This window comes from Eretmochelys imbricata, chromosome 8 (genome assembly GCF_965152235.1).
Source record: "Eretmochelys imbricata isolate rEreImb1 chromosome 8, rEreImb1.hap1, whole genome shotgun sequence".
NCBI lineage: Eukaryota > Metazoa > Chordata > Testudines > Cheloniidae > Eretmochelys > Eretmochelys imbricata.
In genome coordinates, this window is record NC_135579.1 from 46121136 (window position 1) to 46139846 (window position 18711).

General features: G+C 44.5%; 1 protein-coding gene across 1 annotated transcript in view; it reads left to right on the forward strand.

The window, feature by feature from the left end:
• The window catches only part of VAMP4 (vesicle associated membrane protein 4), a 31086-nt gene extending 13131 nt beyond the window's left edge, over window positions 1-17955 (forward strand). The window contains exons 5-8 of the mRNA XM_077824127.1: window positions 5550-5650; window positions 9108-9187; window positions 11800-11851; window positions 17339-17955. Coding sequence (XP_077680253.1) covers window positions 5550-5650; window positions 9108-9187; window positions 11800-11851; window positions 17339-17367 — 262 coding nt within the window. The 3' untranslated portion in view covers window positions 17368-17955. The remainder of the gene's footprint in view (window positions 1-5549; window positions 5651-9107; window positions 9188-11799; window positions 11852-17338) is intronic.
• The last annotated feature ends 756 nt before the right edge of the window (window positions 17956-18711 follow it).

Genomic DNA, 18711 nt, shown 5'->3' on the forward strand with positions numbered 1-18711 from the left:
AAAATGGGGATAAATAATCCTTCCTTTCTACTGCACTTTGTCTTATCTATATAGATTGTTCCTTGGGGCAGGGGCTGTCTCTCTGACCATGCATGTGTACCGTGCTTAGCACAATGGAGGCTTAATGACGATTGGAGCCTTGAGACGTAACTATAACACAAATAAATAACGATCTGGAGCACCCAATGCATAGCTTTTAGCTGTAATCAGAGGACACTGGGATGTTGAGATATGAAGTGTCCAACTTTTAGTCGTCTGGAGCTGCATAGCCATTTAATACAGACCTTTTTCAGAGGTCGTCTTGTATGACAGATGCTTTGAGTCTTGTACATAGCATGGATTTACTTGAACACCTTCCCTCACGTTGAGTCCTCTCCTTTCTGACTCCCAATGTAACATCGCTTGCATCCCTTATACATTCCTATTGGTGGTTTGAACCAAGAGAATTTGGTTACAGACCTGTCATTGGGAGGATTTTTCATTACTTTGAAGCCAATGAATAATTTTAAGAACATCCACATACTGCAAAGCAAAGTAAATGTGCCTCAAATGTTAGCCCTGAGTCTGCTAGCTCTCCACGTGTGAAACCGTGAGAGTTTGGTAAACAGAGGGTTAGCAAGATTGCCCCCTTCATTTTTAATTTTCCAGTGACTGTTTTTCTTCTCTCGTCACCCATCTTATGCTTGGAAGCAGTAATTGCTTGTGAGTCACCCAAGTTTGTCCAGGGCTTATAGTGACACCAGAAGTCCTACTGCCTACACTTTGTGATAACATGTTTAGGTGCTGGTCGTGAATCACTGTTTTAATTATATGGGTATTTGGGTGTGTGCATCCAGTGCAGAACGATTGCATCTGCTAGCCCCTGGGTAAGCTCAGCGTGTCATGATAAAGGAAGAAATAAATTAATTCACTAGAAGTGACTCTGATTTGTTTAGTAGATCCAGTATTTGAAGATAGTCTGTTTGGAATAGCTTGCACCACTTCTACTATCATGTTTCGTTTAGGAATGTGAAGTTAAAAAAAAAAAAAAGTCTGTTAAGGTTGCCTGTGTCATGAGTTGTATATTGTTTTCTTTATTTAAGAGGCAGCTGGTGAAACATTGGGTGAGTATCCAGGCCTGTTTCATCAATATGGGGAATGGTAGACAGACAGTAGATTTAGCAGCTCTTCCTGCCCTTCTGTAGTGGAAGATTTCAAGCAACTGTGGGGAGTCAGGCTTCTACCTGTAGCAAAACAATTCATGCTGAATTTATGATATGCTGCAGAAAAGGGCTAGTTTCTTTTTTGTGCTACGGTAGAATAATGCTTTGTGCCCTGTTTTCATCCATATAAAAATACCTCCTCTCCAGCTCAACGTTAAGCCAGCAGTTTGCTTCAGAGGGTTCTGCTGATGACGGGAACTACAAAAGTGCAGCTGCAGTGGTTTACGAAGCCTGGCATGAGATGCCAAGACAGATGCGTAACCCTCACTATTTAATTAGTGACCACCCATGGCTATGCCCCTGTGTTTCCAGGTTTTTATTAATAGTGGTTTGAAAAGCCAAGTGCTGCTGTTCTGTTTTTTGGTGGATTTCCTCTTTTCTCTTTTGGAGCAATGAGCACACCTAGGGGGAGATTTTCAAAGGCACAAAAGGCAGTTAGTTGCCGGGTTCCTATTGAAAGCCCCCAGTAGTGGGGCACCCAAGGGACATTTGCGCCTTTGAAGATCAGCCCTACAATTGTTGTGGGGCTGGGTTGGCTTTCGCTATTCATCTCGAAATGTTCGGAACTTCCGTTTTAATAGTTGCAGTTGCATCTCTCTAGGCCTCTTGTGTCTGGTGAAGTTTTGATGGCAGCTTCTCTGTCTGTATGCTGTATATTTTAAATCCCTTTCAGATTGTAAGACTACTTGAGCTGCAGACCCCCAAAGCTTTTTCTTCATTTATTCCGAACCCTTATTTTTTTTTCAAATCTGCAGTTTATTATAATAGGAGTTCTTATGCGTGCCCCATGCATAACTAGCCCCATAATATCTTCTGCTATTGATGAGAGGAACGTATGGGCTCAGGAGACAGGAATATTAGGTGAGTGTTGTGACATTGCACCCTATAATGCTTTATAGAAATATGATTATGAGTGTAAATATCTGAAATATGTTTTATGCTAGATATGCCATGTAACATATCTTTGCAAAGGTTAGGATTAATATATTCAGTAGCTCTTATTTGTATGCATGTATCATTTTTATATCTGAAGTTATGAGTATTGGCTCTATGCTTGTATTTAAAGTGTTTCCTGTAGGAAGCACATAAGGCAGATTTGGTCAACATAGTGTGATGGGGTTATTCAAGTAATTGGGAATACTTAACTAACAGTGGACTTTGGGAAACACCAATCCATATCTGAGCTATCCTGAGAACAGTTCAAACTAACATGTAAACAATGGCGTCGGCCTGCAAAAAGCTGAATCCTTTATAGACATCTGACTTGCCCAGGTGGCTAGAGACTCCATCTTGTGGCTGTGATGTTGCACAAGAGAGAGAATATAAAAGGCCCTGGAAACCCCTCCATTTGGTCTTCAGCTGGCTCAAAAGATAACCTCTCTACCCCAAAGAGATGCCTGAAAGAAACTGGAACAAAGGACAGTAACTATGGGGGTTGGAGTGATTGCTGGACCCAGACTAGGAAGGAACCCAGTCTGTCAAAGAAGCTTATTGGAACATCTCTGAGGGTGAGAGTTACCTGCATTTAGTCTCCTACTGTATTAGGCTTCAGACTTGCGTGTTTTTGTTTTATTTTGCTTGGTAACTTACTTTGTTCTGTCTGTTGTTACTTGGAACCCCTTAAATCCTACTTTTTATATTTAATAAAATCACTTTTTGCTTATTAATTGACCCAGAGCAAGCAAGTAATTTCTGACGGAGCAAACGGCTGTGCATATCTCTCTATCAGTGTTATAGAGGGCGAACAATTTATGAGTTTACCCTGTATAAGCTTTATACAGAGTAAAACGGATTTATTTGGGGTTTGGACCCCATTGGGAACTGGGTATCTGGATGCTGGAGACAGGACCATTTCTTAAGCAGTTTTCGGTTAAGCCTGCAGCTTTTGGGGGACGTGGTTCAGAACTGGATCTGTGTTTGCAGCAGGTGAGCATGTCTGGCTCAGCAAGACAGGGTGCTAAAGTCCCAAGCTGCCAGAGAAAATGGGCTCGGAGGTAGTCTCAGCACATCAGGTGGCAGTCCCAAGGGGGTTTCTGTGACCCAACCCGTCACAAGTGTGAACTAGCGACATAGTGGGCTAAAAGAAAGACCACTGGACTGAGACTTGGGAGACCTGGATTCTGTTTTTGGCTCTGCCACTGCTCTTCTGGGTGACCACGGGCATGTCACTTCACCTCTGTGCCTCAGTTTCCCCATCTGCAAAGTGGGGATAATACCTCTTGTAAAATGTTTTTGAGCTCTACTGATGGAAAGCACTGTATTCGTGCCAGCTAGGTGGTATCATTATTATTAGACCTATTCCTCTGTGACTTGAGGCAAGTCACTTTTCTGAGTTTCTCCATCTGTGAAATGGGAAGGGATAATACTTTCCTATCCCACAGCCGTGTTTCAGGGATGAAATCATTGGTGCTAGGTGTTTTGAGATCCTCAGATTGTAGTTGCTAAGGAAGCATGAATTATTAGCTATTGGAAATGTTCTTTGATGTATCTTTTGCCATAGGAAAAGCATTGGACCTTTTCCATTAGTACATCACACATATATCCAGGAATATGTGGGAATGGCTAGTTTTTCTCCTTCTCAGGTTTACGTCCAGCTTTTCAAACTATGCAGACTCAGTATACGCAAGACATTTAATGTATATTCAATCCATGCATTTTATGAGTCGAAGAAACTGAACAAAATAATCTTAGCAGAGGAAGAGCCTAGAACCTACTTGCATTGAAGAAAACACTGGTTTTGTCCAGTGCTTAGCTTTTACTGCCTCAGAGACAACTGTTCTTGCCATTGTCCCATGAGGCCAGTACATTTCATATGACGAGTTATATTGCAGGGGCCCTAAGCTGTTTCTGATTTCCATCTCCAGTAAAGACAAACGTGCATTATCTCCAAAATGTATTTAAGTACTTTTGTTATATGTGACTTTTGAGTTTTATTTTATGGCATTGTCCATTAACTTCTGAATTTGCAGTAGCCTTAGGGATTTGAACCTGGCTACTGTGCAGCAGAATAACTACCTGTATTGTTGACTAACCTCTCGTACGGAATTCAGAAGCTGAGATATGATAGGTTTCAGAGTAGCAGCTGTGTTAGTCTGTATTCGCAAAAAGAAAAGGAGTACTTGTGGCACCTTAGAGACTAACAAATTTATTTGAGCATGAGCTTTCATGAGCTACACTCACGTCATTCTAAGGTGCCACAAGTACTCCTTTTCTTTTTGAGATGTGATAGTTCATCTTAATTTACTTTATCTGTTCCTTTGAAATTTGTTTGAATTCATTTTGGGCAAATGCAACTGATTCTTCAAATACAGTTGTAGACTTCCTTGGGGAAGTCCTTCCCTCCTGATGCTTTCATCCCCAGGCTATTTAACAGCCCTGTGATGAGGTTTAGCACTCCAGAAAGGACATAGTGACTGAGGTTATAAAACAAAAGAAACATACTACTCTGCAACAAAAGAGCCTCCATGACAAGCTCTTTAAAAGGCCACACTTAACTAACAGACTTCCTCAGTCCTTGCCAAATCCCAGCACCCCAACAACAGCAAAAATAGAACAGATTTAATTCTTCAACCCATTGTTTGAAAAAGTGACTCTGGTATTGAGAATGCTTTCAGATCTTCCATTTCATTGCTCTCCTTTTGATAGGAAGACAAAGGCAGAAATCAACTCACTCAACTCACACTGACTTTCAGTGAGCTGGATGCATACTTCCATAAACCCCTTTTTAAAAATCCCGATCTGAGAGACTGAACCACTTTCATACCCCTCTGCAGTGTGGAGCGAGTCCTGAAGGTGACCTGGAGGCTAATGCAGGGAGACCAGTGCGAGGTTCTAGCTCAAACTCTTGACATTGAGAGATCTGAAGCTGGATTAGAAAAGTCAAACAGCACAATATGGCAGGAACTGCAAGAGCAATAAAATGCTATTAAAGCTCCTTCCTTTTCCTCTGAGAACAGAGTGCTAATATCCTTACTCAGGGTACAATCACCCTTCAGTTCATGGACCAAGACTATGCCTCATCTATAAACATATTGCTCCAACTTTCCAGGCAGTTGGCCTGAACGTGGGGTGAGGATGAGAAAGTGTTGCAGAGTAAATGGCGCTATGGAGAGAGCCCCCCTATCTCCTGGGACAGCATCACACACAGGGCTAATCCTGCCCACCACAGACTTTCTCAAATGTCCCAATGACCTTTCCGCTGTTGGGTTTGTCTGTATCACTGGTGAACTGCTGCTCATTCTTTCCGTGCCAACAGCTTTCGCCGAAGCACTGGTATTGGAATATAGAGTTCATAACACCTGGTACTGTTAGGCCTGTGTGATTTCTAATGGCTTTACTTTCCTCTAGTGTCCAGAACCAGGTGGATGAAGTCATTGACGTCATGCAGGAGAACATCACCAAGGTGATTGAAAGGGGAGAGAGACTGGATGACTTACAGGATAAATCAGGTGGGAATACTTAATATTCTAGAACTCTCTTCCTGCCTCCTCTCCCTCATGTTGAGTCCTGGGGAACAGCATGCTCCTCTAGGCAGCTTTAAAACACCACTGTGAATAACCTTAGTGCAGGGATTGAAAGTCCTCTTCTTTCCCCTGGTGATTGTGGCTATTTTGCTGTACACTGCATCCCTCTCTGCCAGGGAGTGGTGTTTGGTTCCATTTCATGACAGTAGATTCTAGAAATCAGAGAGAGACGATGACTGCTAAAGCACATTTCCTCATGGGTCCAGGGCAGGAGTGTTTCCTACAATATCCTAATTACATAGACTTTAAGGTCAGAAGGCACAACGCAGGCCCCAGAATCTCACCCACACACTCCTGTAACAAACCCCTAACCTGTGTCTGAGCTATTGAAGTCCTCAACTCGTGGTTTAAAGACTTCAGGGTGCAGAGAATCCTCCAGCAAGTGACCCGTGCCCCATGCTGCAGAGGAAGGCGAAAACCCCCCAGGGCCTCTGCCATTCTGCCCTGGAGGAAAATTCCTTCCCGACCCCAAATATGGCGATCAACTAAACCCCGAGCATGTGGGCAAGACTCACCAGCCAGACACCCAGGAAAGAATTCTCTGTAGTAACTCAGATCCCACCCTATCTAGTGTCCCATCACAGGCCATTGGGCATATTTACCACTAATCCGGACAAATCTGCTCTATTTGAAGTGTCTCCATGGATACACCACTCCCATTGGGAGACTGTTTCCAGCCTGAGACTGCTGATCTTACTGTCTGTTGGGAAGCCAAGCCTCCCCTTTTCCACTTTCATCCCTGTACTTCCTTGAGCCTCCCTAAACATTTCCTTTCCCTTGGTGCTTATAACTTGTCGCGTATAATTTTCCTCCCCCGGCTTCATCTCTTAAAAGCCCAGGAATAGTTCTCTAAATATTCCTCCTTCATTGCTCCTTCCATCCCCTTACATGGGATAGTTGCACTTCATGTTCCCTCCACTTGTTACTCCTGAGAGCATTCTGTGCCAAAAAAATAAAAAATTCTGTGCACAGTGTTTTAAAATTCTGCAAATTTTATTTGTCAAATAAATATGGAGGCTCTAGCATGGCATTGTGGAGCATAGGTCATTGGCTGCACAGAGGTGGAAGATCACTCTGCAGCTCCCCCTGGGACATGGACTCAGCAGTGAGGCTCCACCCAACCTTGACACTGCAAGGACTGGGCCTGCCCCAGAAATACCTCAGGGCCCATTCTTATCTGTACCAGGTGTAGGCAGGCAGGCTCAGAAAGGCAGGATCCAAGGGTGGAGGGGCTTTTAGTGTGGGGGATCCAGGTGTAGGGTGACAGTTCTCTGTGGGCCAGTCTGGGTGTGGGCAGCTCAATGGGGGATTTGGGTGTGGGGGGGCATCTGGAGGCACAAGGATTTGTTGGGGGGTTCTGGGTACAATGGTAATGGGATTCTGCAGGGGGGTCCAGGTGAAGGTGGTTGGGGCTCAGCAGGGGTGTGTGTATGTGTGGGAGGGATAGAGCTCAGCAGGAGGGTCTGGGTGTGGGGAGTTCTGTGGGGGGGGGGGTCCAGATGCTGAGGGAGTGGGGCTCAGTGGGGTGGGGATCCAGGTGTAGCTGGTTGTGGCTCTGTGGGGTGGGGGTGTGGGTCACTCATTGGGGTGGTCCAGGTGCAGGGGGGCTCAGCAGGTGGGGTTCTGGTGCGCTGAGGCTTGGAGGGAGGGTCTTGGTATGAGTGGGTCTGGATGCATGGGGGTTGGGTGGATGGGGGAGCAGTTCCCCGTATAGTGATCCCTCTCCCTGTAGCTGAGGAGTGATCGGCACAGGAAGCAGAGTGGAAGGGAGGGAGTTTGTGGAGCTTCCTGCAGCCTGGGGAGAAATCTGGGGGTGGGTCTGACCCGGCCCTGGATGCTGTGCAGGGGAAGAGGAAGTCCCATGCTCCTCCACACAACTGGGACTAGCAGCTGAGCCTGGCGCAGGATAGGAGCCACCAGCAGGGCCTTCCCCAGTCCTGCCCCACAGTGATTTACCTCTCTGCTGGCTGCCGTGGGCACCCAAAACCCTGGGAGGGTCGCATGACCGCTCTTGTGGCTTCCCTTTGCTTCCCTGTCAGAAAGTCATTTTTCTTCTTGAAAACAAAGAAACCTGGGGGCGGGGAGGGGGAAGAGACGTGAATTCTGCACACGTGCAGTGGCGCAGAATTCCCCCAGGAGTAAAGACTTGGCAGCCTGCTGGTATTCAGCCTGTGTGCTATGCTCCGTATGTGATCTCAGCAGAGCCCTATATAAAAACACTGTTATCGATTTGGGTCATGACTTGGGGCCAGATTTATTAAGTTATTTAAGTGCCTAAATACCTTTTGTAAATCTGCCCTTGGTGCCTCTGCATTGACTTTCATGGCCCTGAAATTGGAACTGTAAGTTCTTGTTTACCAGCTCTCACCCCTACCCTTTCTCTGGGAAGACAGGAGTGTTGGAAGAGAACCTCCCTCCCTGGAATAGCTGCATTTCAGATTAGTATCCCCCCAATGTATTGGCTTTGCATTTTGCCAGCTTAAACTTCATTTTATTTGCTGTCCAGATGTTTAACCTCTGTAGGTCCCTTTGTATAGTTTTTCTGACCTCGCTGATGTTTGCAACACCTCCCCAGTTAGTATCATTTCCAGATAGGGGTAAGTCTCCATCCTGTCATGGCTGTTCTCTTCACATACCTTCTAGATTTCTGTACCTGTCATCTGTTGCTGTCCTGAGCTGGTCACTTGTGGCAACACTTTGGGTTTTTGTTTTTTTTTCAGTCCTACTGGATATTTCAACTTAAATGTAATTCTCCCTCTTTCAGCCTTTTGTGTTTTTAATCTGAAGGGTCCACTTATAAAAGACTTGACTTTATATGTTATAATGTATTTGGGACCCTTACAAGTTACTGTGGAACCTCACTAATTCTTGTTCTGCTATTCTGCAGAGCTAACAATTCTCATTAAACGCTTGGCAATTTCACCTTGTGTTTCAGGAGAAAGGCGTAAATGCAGAACACTACAATCAAATCTTGTGCTGATTTCCATTAGTTTTACAGTTTCTAGTATACTTATGGTGTTGCCACAGTTATGCAAACTAACAGACCATTTTGTCTTGCTGTAGCCTTGATTTTTTTCTTGTCTGTTCACTTACAATTTGTCAAATACATTCCCCATTTATAATAGTTCTCCTAGTCATTGTGTTGGCAAAGTTCTACTGTGTTGCTAGTGAAATTCAGCATGTTGATGAAACGCAGCATGCTGAATTTCAATATAATTATGCAGAAGCACTTGGCAATTGTGTATATTCCCTGGTTGCCTAGTTTATAGTTTAAAAATAAGTGAATTTGCAGAACCAGGGGCCTTTTTTCTGATGTGCTTGTGCTTCTGGACGTGCCCGTGCTGCTGTGCCTTTAATTCTTTTCTCTCTCCATGTGATACAGAAAGTTTATCAGACAATGCAACAGCGTTCAGCAACCGATCCAAACAGCTTCGAAGACAGATGTGGTGGCGAGGGTGCAAGGTGAGTAAATGGAGAGGGGAAGGAGTGGATTTCTTAATGCATGTTCTTAAAACTTGGCCCTACTAAGAGTAACGTGGGCAGGTTGCAAGAATCTGAGATTTTTATCTAGCTTGTATGAAGATGGGGCATTTTGCAGCCACTCTTATCTTGAATCCAGAGCTGAGGCCGGCAGAGACCATGAGTACCAGCATTGCTCTGTCTACTTCAAGCAGCCTTTGCTTGGTGAAGATGGGAGTATCATGTGTTTGGGGAAGATAATCTTTGCAGGCCTCAGCTCTGTATTGAAGGCCATGCTTCTGCTATTCCTGTATTAATGTATTGTACTTACGCCTGTTGAGGCAACAGTAGCTGTGAGTATGTCTTTAGGAGAGACACAACTGGAGGATAGGAATCCCAGCCACGATAGTAACAACTCCTCTTTATTCACAGGGGTATTATGTGGTCTACAAGAGTATTTTACAAAGGGCTTTAAAATCGGAGGAAAGGTGATATGGAAGGGCAAAGTGGTAGTGCGAAGTAATAGCAATGCAAGGAGCAAACCCTTCAGCATTGTTACCAGAAAACAACTGTCTGAGCTCACTGCCACTTTGCTCTGTAGTTGCCTTTCTAGATTTTCTTTGTACATCCTTAACTGAGATATCAAAATGCTGAGATTATTTTATATTGAGGCAAACTGAAATTTTGTACAAGACATTAACTGAACAATTAAAAATTAGGGCTGTCAAGCGACTAAAAAAATTAATTGCAATTAATTAATCGTGCTGTTAAACAATAATAGAATACCATTTATTTAAATATTTTGGATGTTTTCTACATTTTCAAATATATTGATTTCAATTACAACACAATACAAAGTGTACAGAGCTCACTTTATATTTATTTTTGCTTAAAAATATTTGCACTGTAAAAAACAAAAGAAATAGTATTTTTCAGTTCACCTAATACAAGTACTGTAGTGCAATAACTTTATCATGAAAATTGAACTTACAAATGTAGAATTATGTACCAAAAAAACTGCAACAAAAAATAAAACAATGTAAAACTTAAGAGCCTACAAGTCCGCTCAGTCCTACTTCAGCGAATCGCTCAGACAAACAAGTTTGTTTACAATTTTCAGGAGATAATGCTGCCTGCTTCTTGTTTACAATGTCACCTGAAAGTGAGAACAGGCGTTTGCATGGCACTGTTGTAGCCAGCATTGCAAGATATTTATGTGCCAGATGCGCTAAAGATTTATATGTCCCTTCATGCTTCATCCACCATTCCACGGGACATGCGTCCATGCTGATGACGGGTTCTGCTCGATAATGATCCAGAACAGTGGGTGTTCCTGGACTGTGCTGTTCTAAGGGAACAAACATTTGATAATAAAGGGCTCTTCAATGTAGCAGACAAAGGTCTAACAAGGGCAATGGCTGGAGGTTAAAACTAGGGAAATTCAGACTGGAAATAAGGTGCATATTTTTAACTGAGGGTAATTAACCTTTGGAACAACTTACCAAGGAGAGTGGTGGATTCTCCATCACTGGCAAATTTTAAAATCTAGATTGGATGCTTTTCTAAAAGATCTGATCTGGTTCAAACATGAATTGAATTAATTCAGGGAAGCCTTATGGCCTCTGTTATGCCAGAGGTCAGACCAGATGATCACAATGGCACTCCTTCTGGTCTTAGAATCTATAAACTATGAACAAGTGGCTTTGTGTTCATCTGCAATGTAGAAGAAATTCCAATGCAGTGCAGAGTGCTTGGACACCATTTAAAATGTGTAATTAATAATACAGCCTTGGCCCACGAGTATCCACTAAACATGGTGTTGGTTTGTCTGGGCTGGCTGCACTTCCAACTGAAAACAACAGTCATGTCTATTCTAGCAGCACATGGTGTTACATCTCCAGTTGTGCTGAGGATCTTCTAGTCCAGTTTCCATCTGTGTGTAGCACTAATGTCAATTGTGCCCACACACATGGCTGTAATTCAGTTGACCATCAATGTCACTCTATAACTCGGACCCAGTCACCATCTCTGCTCTTTGAGATGGATAGCGGTGCAGTGCCCTGTACTTTCCCTCTGCAGAAAGCTTTGCTCCAAAGGTGATTCAGGATGACAGAGCAGAGGGAGAGCGTTTAACTCAGGCCAGAATTTTCAACCCTTTGCAAATCAGGCCACTGTTACATGGGAGAGTGTTACTTTAGGTACTTAGGCTTGAAAAAATTTGGCCCCGGCGTTTGAGATATCAGGGAACATTTTTCTAGTGCCTGATAGATGTTGTATATGGTCACATCTATATACACTCTTGTGTTGATTTATTGGGTTGCTTTTTCCAAATCAGGTATGCAGCTTACCCCAAACTCCCCTCTTTCTTTCTGCCTTCTAAACCAAGAGACACCAGAGAGCTGGTGTAGGAATTGGTGTCAGCTAAAGTGATTTGTTTGAAATACACTCCCTTCCATCTGGTCTGTGGAGTGGCATCAACAGTATTCTGGGATAGGGGAACAGATATCTTGTCCTGGATCTAAACAGGAAGGTGACTCATTTAATTTAGAACAAGCCAAACATGTGGTCTCATGTCAGGAAGGTAATTCCTGCCTGTCTTTGCACTCCTCTTGCAGATGAAGGCCCTTGTAGCTTTGGTTGCTGTCATCCTCTTGCTAGTGATCATCAGTAAGTATTGACAACCCTTTCCTGCATGGTTGGTGGGTGGTTCTTTTTACATTGAAACATTTTGTTTGCTGTAAATGTTAAAATAGACACTTAAAACTTCCTTGCCATCCCATGTGACCTGATCAGTAGCACTTGAGCAGAAATTGCCAGTGACCCCAAGTCTTGCTCCTTAGGGATGTTCAGTCACATGCAGCCAATATTTTAACCAGAGACTCCCTTTGCCTGTGCTGAACCCCTGCCATGCTGGGATTACAGGCAAGTGTGTGGGAAATCTCTCATTTAAGCAAAGACCTTCTAATAACCATTACCAAGGCAGGAGATGGAGTTGCACTTTCTCAACAAAAGAGAGACCCTATTCCTGGAAACTCAGCGTGTAGCACCGTGATCAGCTTGCATAGTCTGATGAAGGGAGATGGACTGAAGACCCAAAGGGTCTGGGGTACCTTCTCTCAGACAATGTTTGAAAATACCTGTAATCTATGGCAGTTTTTCTATTCCGAGACAAAGCTCCCTTCAAAAGGGGCTTGTATAATAATCTCTGGCACGCAGTGTGGGCCAGTGGCTTAAGTATAGGACTGGGATTCAGAGCTGGGTTCTATTCCAAGCCCTGCCACCGACCTTCCTGTGTGATCTTGGGCAAGTCACTTCCCTCTCCGTGCCTTTGTTTCCCCTCCTACTCTTAGCCTGTCATGTCTATTTAGAGTGCAAATTCCCTGTCCTGTATGTTTTCTATAGCACCTAGTGCAATGGGAGCTCTAGGCACTATAGTGACATAAACAATAACCAGAGAGAGCGCTCCTCTGACGCAGAGAAGTCATTCCACCCTTTCTCTGAGAGGAATGGCTGAGTTTTAACAAGGGGCCCCCAGGAGGCCGCACAACAGCAAGGCCCTTCCTGTGCTGCTGACCTTGGGAGAAAATTCTCCCATCCATGCAGGAGCAGTGGTACAGGTGTAGCTTTATGCAAGACCCCGCCTTGGCAGTAAGCAAAAACCTGATGAGATAGTCCCTAAGGATATCCTGCTGAAATGTACAGTCAGGAAGTGAAAGTTAGAGCCAACAGCTGGAATGCTAGCAACTGGAGTGACATTGACGGACAATCCCATCAGGTTTGGTTTGGGGAGTTGGAAATGGATGAAAAAGGCAGGGGGTCTTGTCCCTGTAGCATTTGCGGAGGATGCAAACTGAATCCATTTGAACAAGGAAATAAACTTTCACTTGCGGTCCCGTGGTCGACTAAGGAAATCTGGTTCTTCTGCAAGTAGTGTCCGTATGGGTACTACACCTTAGGTGCACATACACCTCCCTAATCCTGGATCGGAAGTTTTCCGTTAAGTGTCCATTTGGCCCGCACATACACTCTACACAATTTTGTGCTGCACGCTGAGGGTATACAGGGCTGTGTGGGAGCACCACTCTGACTTCCTTCTCTCCTGCCTTGGCCTGAGACAGAGCACTAGCATGTCCACCTCGTGCACATCTCGGTGTGTTTTGAAGTTATTTAGTTCATGTCGTGTTTCTAATTAGGGTTAGTTGCTGTTAATACAGAATTAGTTAAATAGCTGTGAGAGGTTTCAGTTTTTCCTCTCCCATTTTTTCTGGGGAACTTATTTGGCCAGTCAGGACCACACAATTAAGGAACTATCCAGGGGGCATGCCTGGCTCACCAGGTTTCAAATGCTGCGTCTCTTGTCAGTAGGCTATCTCAATCAGCGACAGCCTCTCTAAATGTATCTGTTACTTGTGAGAATCCCATATCTCCCAGAGGTGTAACTATCGCCTGGCTCTAAGATCTAGAGCTCAGAAGAATGGGGAACCGAACTGAAGCTGCTGCAGGCGGAGCGCTCCCTTTGACTCACTTCCAAGTCAGGTCTGGAGACATCCGCCCCGTACATCTGTCTCCAGGCAGATCCAGTGCCCCTTCGACTTCAGCTAAGGTCTCGCCGAAGAGCGGGAAGATCTCAGGGGATTCAGGGAAGGCTCTGAAGAGGAGGAGCTTGTTCTCCCACCATGCAGCCAACTCCCAAGAAGTCCTGATCTTGTGCTAGGTCTACAGTGTCAGAAGTCTTGACTCTCGACTCGTACCAGAGAGGTGAAAGATTTCTCCTCTGGTACCAGTGGACCAGGGACATCCCAGAGCACTTCAGAGAAACACGGCACTGGCAGGGCCCCAGTATCAGCTGCCTCCAGATCAGCACTGTCTATTTCAAACTTACCAGCGGTGCCTTCCCATTTGGCGCTGTTGGTACTGACAAAATCAAAGTACACATCTTCAGCCCCGGTGCCTATGCACTGCAAACCTACAGTACTGCCCAAGCCAACTGCTGCATCAGCACTGACCAACTCGGTACCGCAGGTGTTTCATTACTTCAGCGACATATCAGTGTTAAACGAACCAGTGTCCCTGCTCTTTATGGGTTCCAAATGACTCTCAGTAGCAAGATGCCAGTCTCTGGATGACCAGTGCTCCCTGGTACCACAAGATTCTCTACCCTTTTTTACTGGGCCCACTGGAGGACATTACAGAGAATGAAGGAGACATTCAGTCTTCTCCTTATCAGTGCAGGAGTCCCTTCTGCCTCATTACTGGAACCCATACTTTGACAAAGCTCCTTGCCCATGCCTGGGATGGTGGGATCAGTCCTGGGTACCAACCCTTCTCCCATATCAGCCTCCCCACTGGCCGCTTATCAGCAGCAATTTGCCAGATTTCTGGCTCCGCCACACCAGGAAACTAGAGTACCACATCCTCTTCCATCAAACCCCCAACACAAGGAGGCCTTTGAGGACAGGAAGCTAGGGCGTACAAAAAGACTACCACTCAGGCCCCTATTTTTTTCATCTTCACCTCCAATTGAGGCAGACATGCCTCCACCATCGATGGCGATGCTCTTAGTCAATTCCAGGACCTTGTAAAAAGGGTGGTGGACACCCTCTAGATACCTTTCGAGGAAGTTACACTCACATCACAAGCTCCTGGATGTTCTGCAGTCGGCGACACTCACTTGGGTTGCACTGCCCATTAATGAAGCATTCCTGGCTCCAGCAAAGACTGTGTGGCAAACTCCTGCCACCATACTGCCAAATTGTAATGGGGCGGATAAAAAAATAAAATGTTTCCCGAAGGACTGGGAATTTTTGTTTTCCAACCCCCACTGGTGGAGGATGCTTGTAAACGAGCATGTCTCCTAGATGGCTCATTGGATTAGAATTCACCTGCTCGACAGGAATACAAGAATTACGAATTATAAGAACATAAAAATGGCCATACTGGATCAGACCAATGTTCTATCTAGCTCAGTATCCTGTCTTCTGACACTGACTGGTGCCACGTGCTTCAGAGGGAATGCACAGAACAGGGTAATTTATTGATTGATCCATCTCCTGTTGTCCAGGCCCAGCTTCTGGCAGTTGGAGGTTTAGGGACACCCAGAGCATGGGGTTGCGTCCCTGACCATCTCGGCTAATAACCACGGATGGACCTATCCTCCAGGAACTTACCTAAATCTTTTTTTAATCCATTTGTACTTTTGGCCTCCACAACATCCCCTGGCAATGAATTCCAGAGCATTGTGTGAAGAAGTACTTCCTTTCGTTAGAGTTAAACCTTCTGCCTATTAATTTCATTGGGTTATATGAAGGGGGTAAATAACACTTCCTTATTCATTTTCTCCACACCATTCATGACTTTGTAGACTTCTATTATATCCCCTTAGTTGTCTCTTTTCTAAAATGAACAGTCCCAGTCTTTTTAATTTCTCCTTGTACGGAAGCTGTTTCACACCACAAATCATTTTTGTTGCCCTTCTCTGTACTTTTTCCAATTCTAATGTATCTTTTTGTTGTTGTTGTTGAGATGGGGCAACCAGACCTGTATGTGGTATTCAAGGTGTGGGCATACCATGGATTTATATTGTGGCATTATGATATTTTCTGTCTTATTATCTATCCCTTTCCCAACGGTTCCTAACATTCTGTTAGCTTTTTTGATTGTACTGTAGAAGTCTACTGTTTTTACTTCTAAACAGTAGAAGGGCGTCAACTCGAATTACTTACCTTCAGAAATGGAAGAGGTTTCAGCCACTGGTGTCACCATCACTCCCTTGTGCCTGAATCTTTTCTACTGTCGGCCGTCTTGGATTATCTGATGGATTTTAAAAAAATTGGGTTTATCATTTATCCCAAAGGTTCATCTCACTGCGATATCAGCTTTTCATTCCCCACCAGAGGGGTTTCTACTTTTGTGCACCCTGTGTCCTTCAGATTTATTAAAGGTCTGGGGAATCTTTATCCCCAGGTTAAGGATCCTACTCTGACTTGGGATCTCAATCTGGTACTCTGATACCTTAAGGGACCTCCATTTGAACCTATGGCAACCTGCTCCTTGCTTCACTTATCTATGAAGATGGCCTTTCTAGTAGCTATCACATCAGCCCATAGGGTTGGAGAAACTGGAATCTTGATGGCAGACCCCGCATTTACAATATTTTTCAAAGACAAGGTCTCACTATGACCACACCCAAAGTTCTTACCTAAGGTGGTGTTGGATTTCCATCTTAACCAGTGTATTCATCAGCTGGTACCTTTTCCTAACCCACATAAATCTCAGCAGGGGACTTCCCTTCATACAGTAGATGTACAGTGAGCATTGGCCTCCTATCTGGATTGGACCAAGCAACTTTAGAAATCACCTATACTTGTCTTCATTGCAGAAAGATTAAAGGGGTCCATGATCTCTTCACAGAGACTTTTGAGATGATCTCTGGGTGTATTACCACTTGCTATGATGCGGCTGGTGTTTTGCCACCCCAAAGGATAATACTACCATATCACAAACAAGTTCCACAGCATTACTCAGAAACATTCCTGTGTCTGAGATCTGCAGAGCTGCTAAGTGGACCTCAGTGCATGCCTCTTCTAAACACTATGCCTTGGTTCATGCCATCGGATATGATGCAGTGCTTGGTTCTGCTGTACCATCTTCAGTCTTGCACTGGATTCTGAAGCCCCTGCTCCTGGTGAGGATACTGCTCGGGAGTCACCTAATGGAGCGTGCATTAGGCTGCCACTTGAAAAGGATAAAAAGGTTACTCACCTTGTGCAATATCTCTGGTTCTTGGAGATGTTTCCCTACTGGTGCTCCATTCCCGTCCTCCTTCCCCTCCGTTTTTGTTGGACGTTCGAATACAGAAGGAACTGAAAGTGGTTCACCCGTACAGCCCTATGCCGGAGTGTGGCACGAGCTTGTATAGAACGCATGTGTGGACTGAACGGACATTGCTAATAGAAAATCTCTGATCAAGGGCTTGCGAGGCGCATGTGCACCAGAACTGGAGCACCCATAGGTGGACACATCTGGAAGAACCACAGTTACTACACAAGCCGAGTAACCTTTTCTTTTTCTCGTCTGCAGCTCTGACACTGATCGATGTTAGGTTTGTATATGTATGGTTTTAAAGACTTGTTTTGTTTTTTCCCTCTCTTACAGTACCTATCATCCTGAAATACCACACTTGACTTGATGGCTGGAGATGTCCGTGGAAGCGGCTCTGGGATGATAAGAACTGCTGTGTAATTTAAATGAAACATATGTATATAGCTGAGGTGATCTTTTTCAAGATGGCAAAAGAGGCAAGTAGCCAGTTCTAACTAGGGCATTCTGAGAACTGCCAAATGACCCTTTTTCACATACATTGATTTATAACAACGTTGAATGCTCAAACCCTATTTTTTTGCTATATTCCAGGAATCCCAGTTTGGAACTAGCTACTTGCTAATACATTTTATTTGTATATATAGTTAAGTAGTAATGAGGTTATTTATAATTTAAACACCGTTTCCTACTGCCAGCTGCCGAAGGTAGGAGCTCAGTTGTTTCATGCAAGTGAAGGAGGAAGAAAGTAGCATTATGTTAAAGGGAATCTAACCATTCTGTGAATAATTGCAAGGATGTCATTTTCTCATGGTTTTTTTAAAAAAACAATTAGGTTCTGCAAACCAAGAGACGTTCTGTACTGTCATGGAGATGTGCAAGCTAAGTGTTTTCAGTATCGCTGCTTACAGCTGTGACTAAAGACATTCCACTAAACCTATTTTTGACTGTAAGTGTGGAACTCCTGGTCAATCTTTTGTGGCTTTCTGCGGTGGGGGGGAAATGCATCTTGTGATTTGCAGAATGCCAGAGTGTGACAGGTGGCAGGAGAAGATTTGAAAAACATGCTGGTTTACCTGTCTGTAGTGGGGGGTCAAGTAGTGAAAGTGGTCATAGGTTATGAGGAATCCACAGGAGATCAGCTTTCTGCTGTCTTATTACACCAAAGTTAGATGGATGATTTTTAAATATGATCAGTTTGATGCCCTGGTGACTGAAGAACTGCATTAGAAGTGTGCCTGCATTTGTGTTACTTTTTAACTTGATTGAAGGAACATGTCCTCCTCTTGGGCACATAGGTGTGGGAACTAGAGATGCGGGGGCAGGGGGTGCTGCAGCACCCCCAGGTTTTACGCAGGGCTCTGCTTCCAGCCCTGCACCTAGGGCTCCACAACCACACCCAGCCTTGGCTCCCTTACCACTGTCCACATCCCCTCTTCCCGGAGCCATGGCCCAGCTCTAGGGAGCAACAGGGGGCGTGGACAGATGTTATCCCCACTCTAAAAGTTCCAGCACCACTTCCTGGAAACATGCAAAGTCTCTTTAACTGCTGAATAGGCGACTATCCGTGATTCTCAGAGCTAATGTGCATATTTACCTTCCCACTGTTTCATCTGTACAGGGATGCAAAAGTCAGAGCCACCCTTCCTCTCTCTAAAAATCTTAAACATGTAATGCGTAATGGTAAAGAGGAGTGTGTACATAGAAAG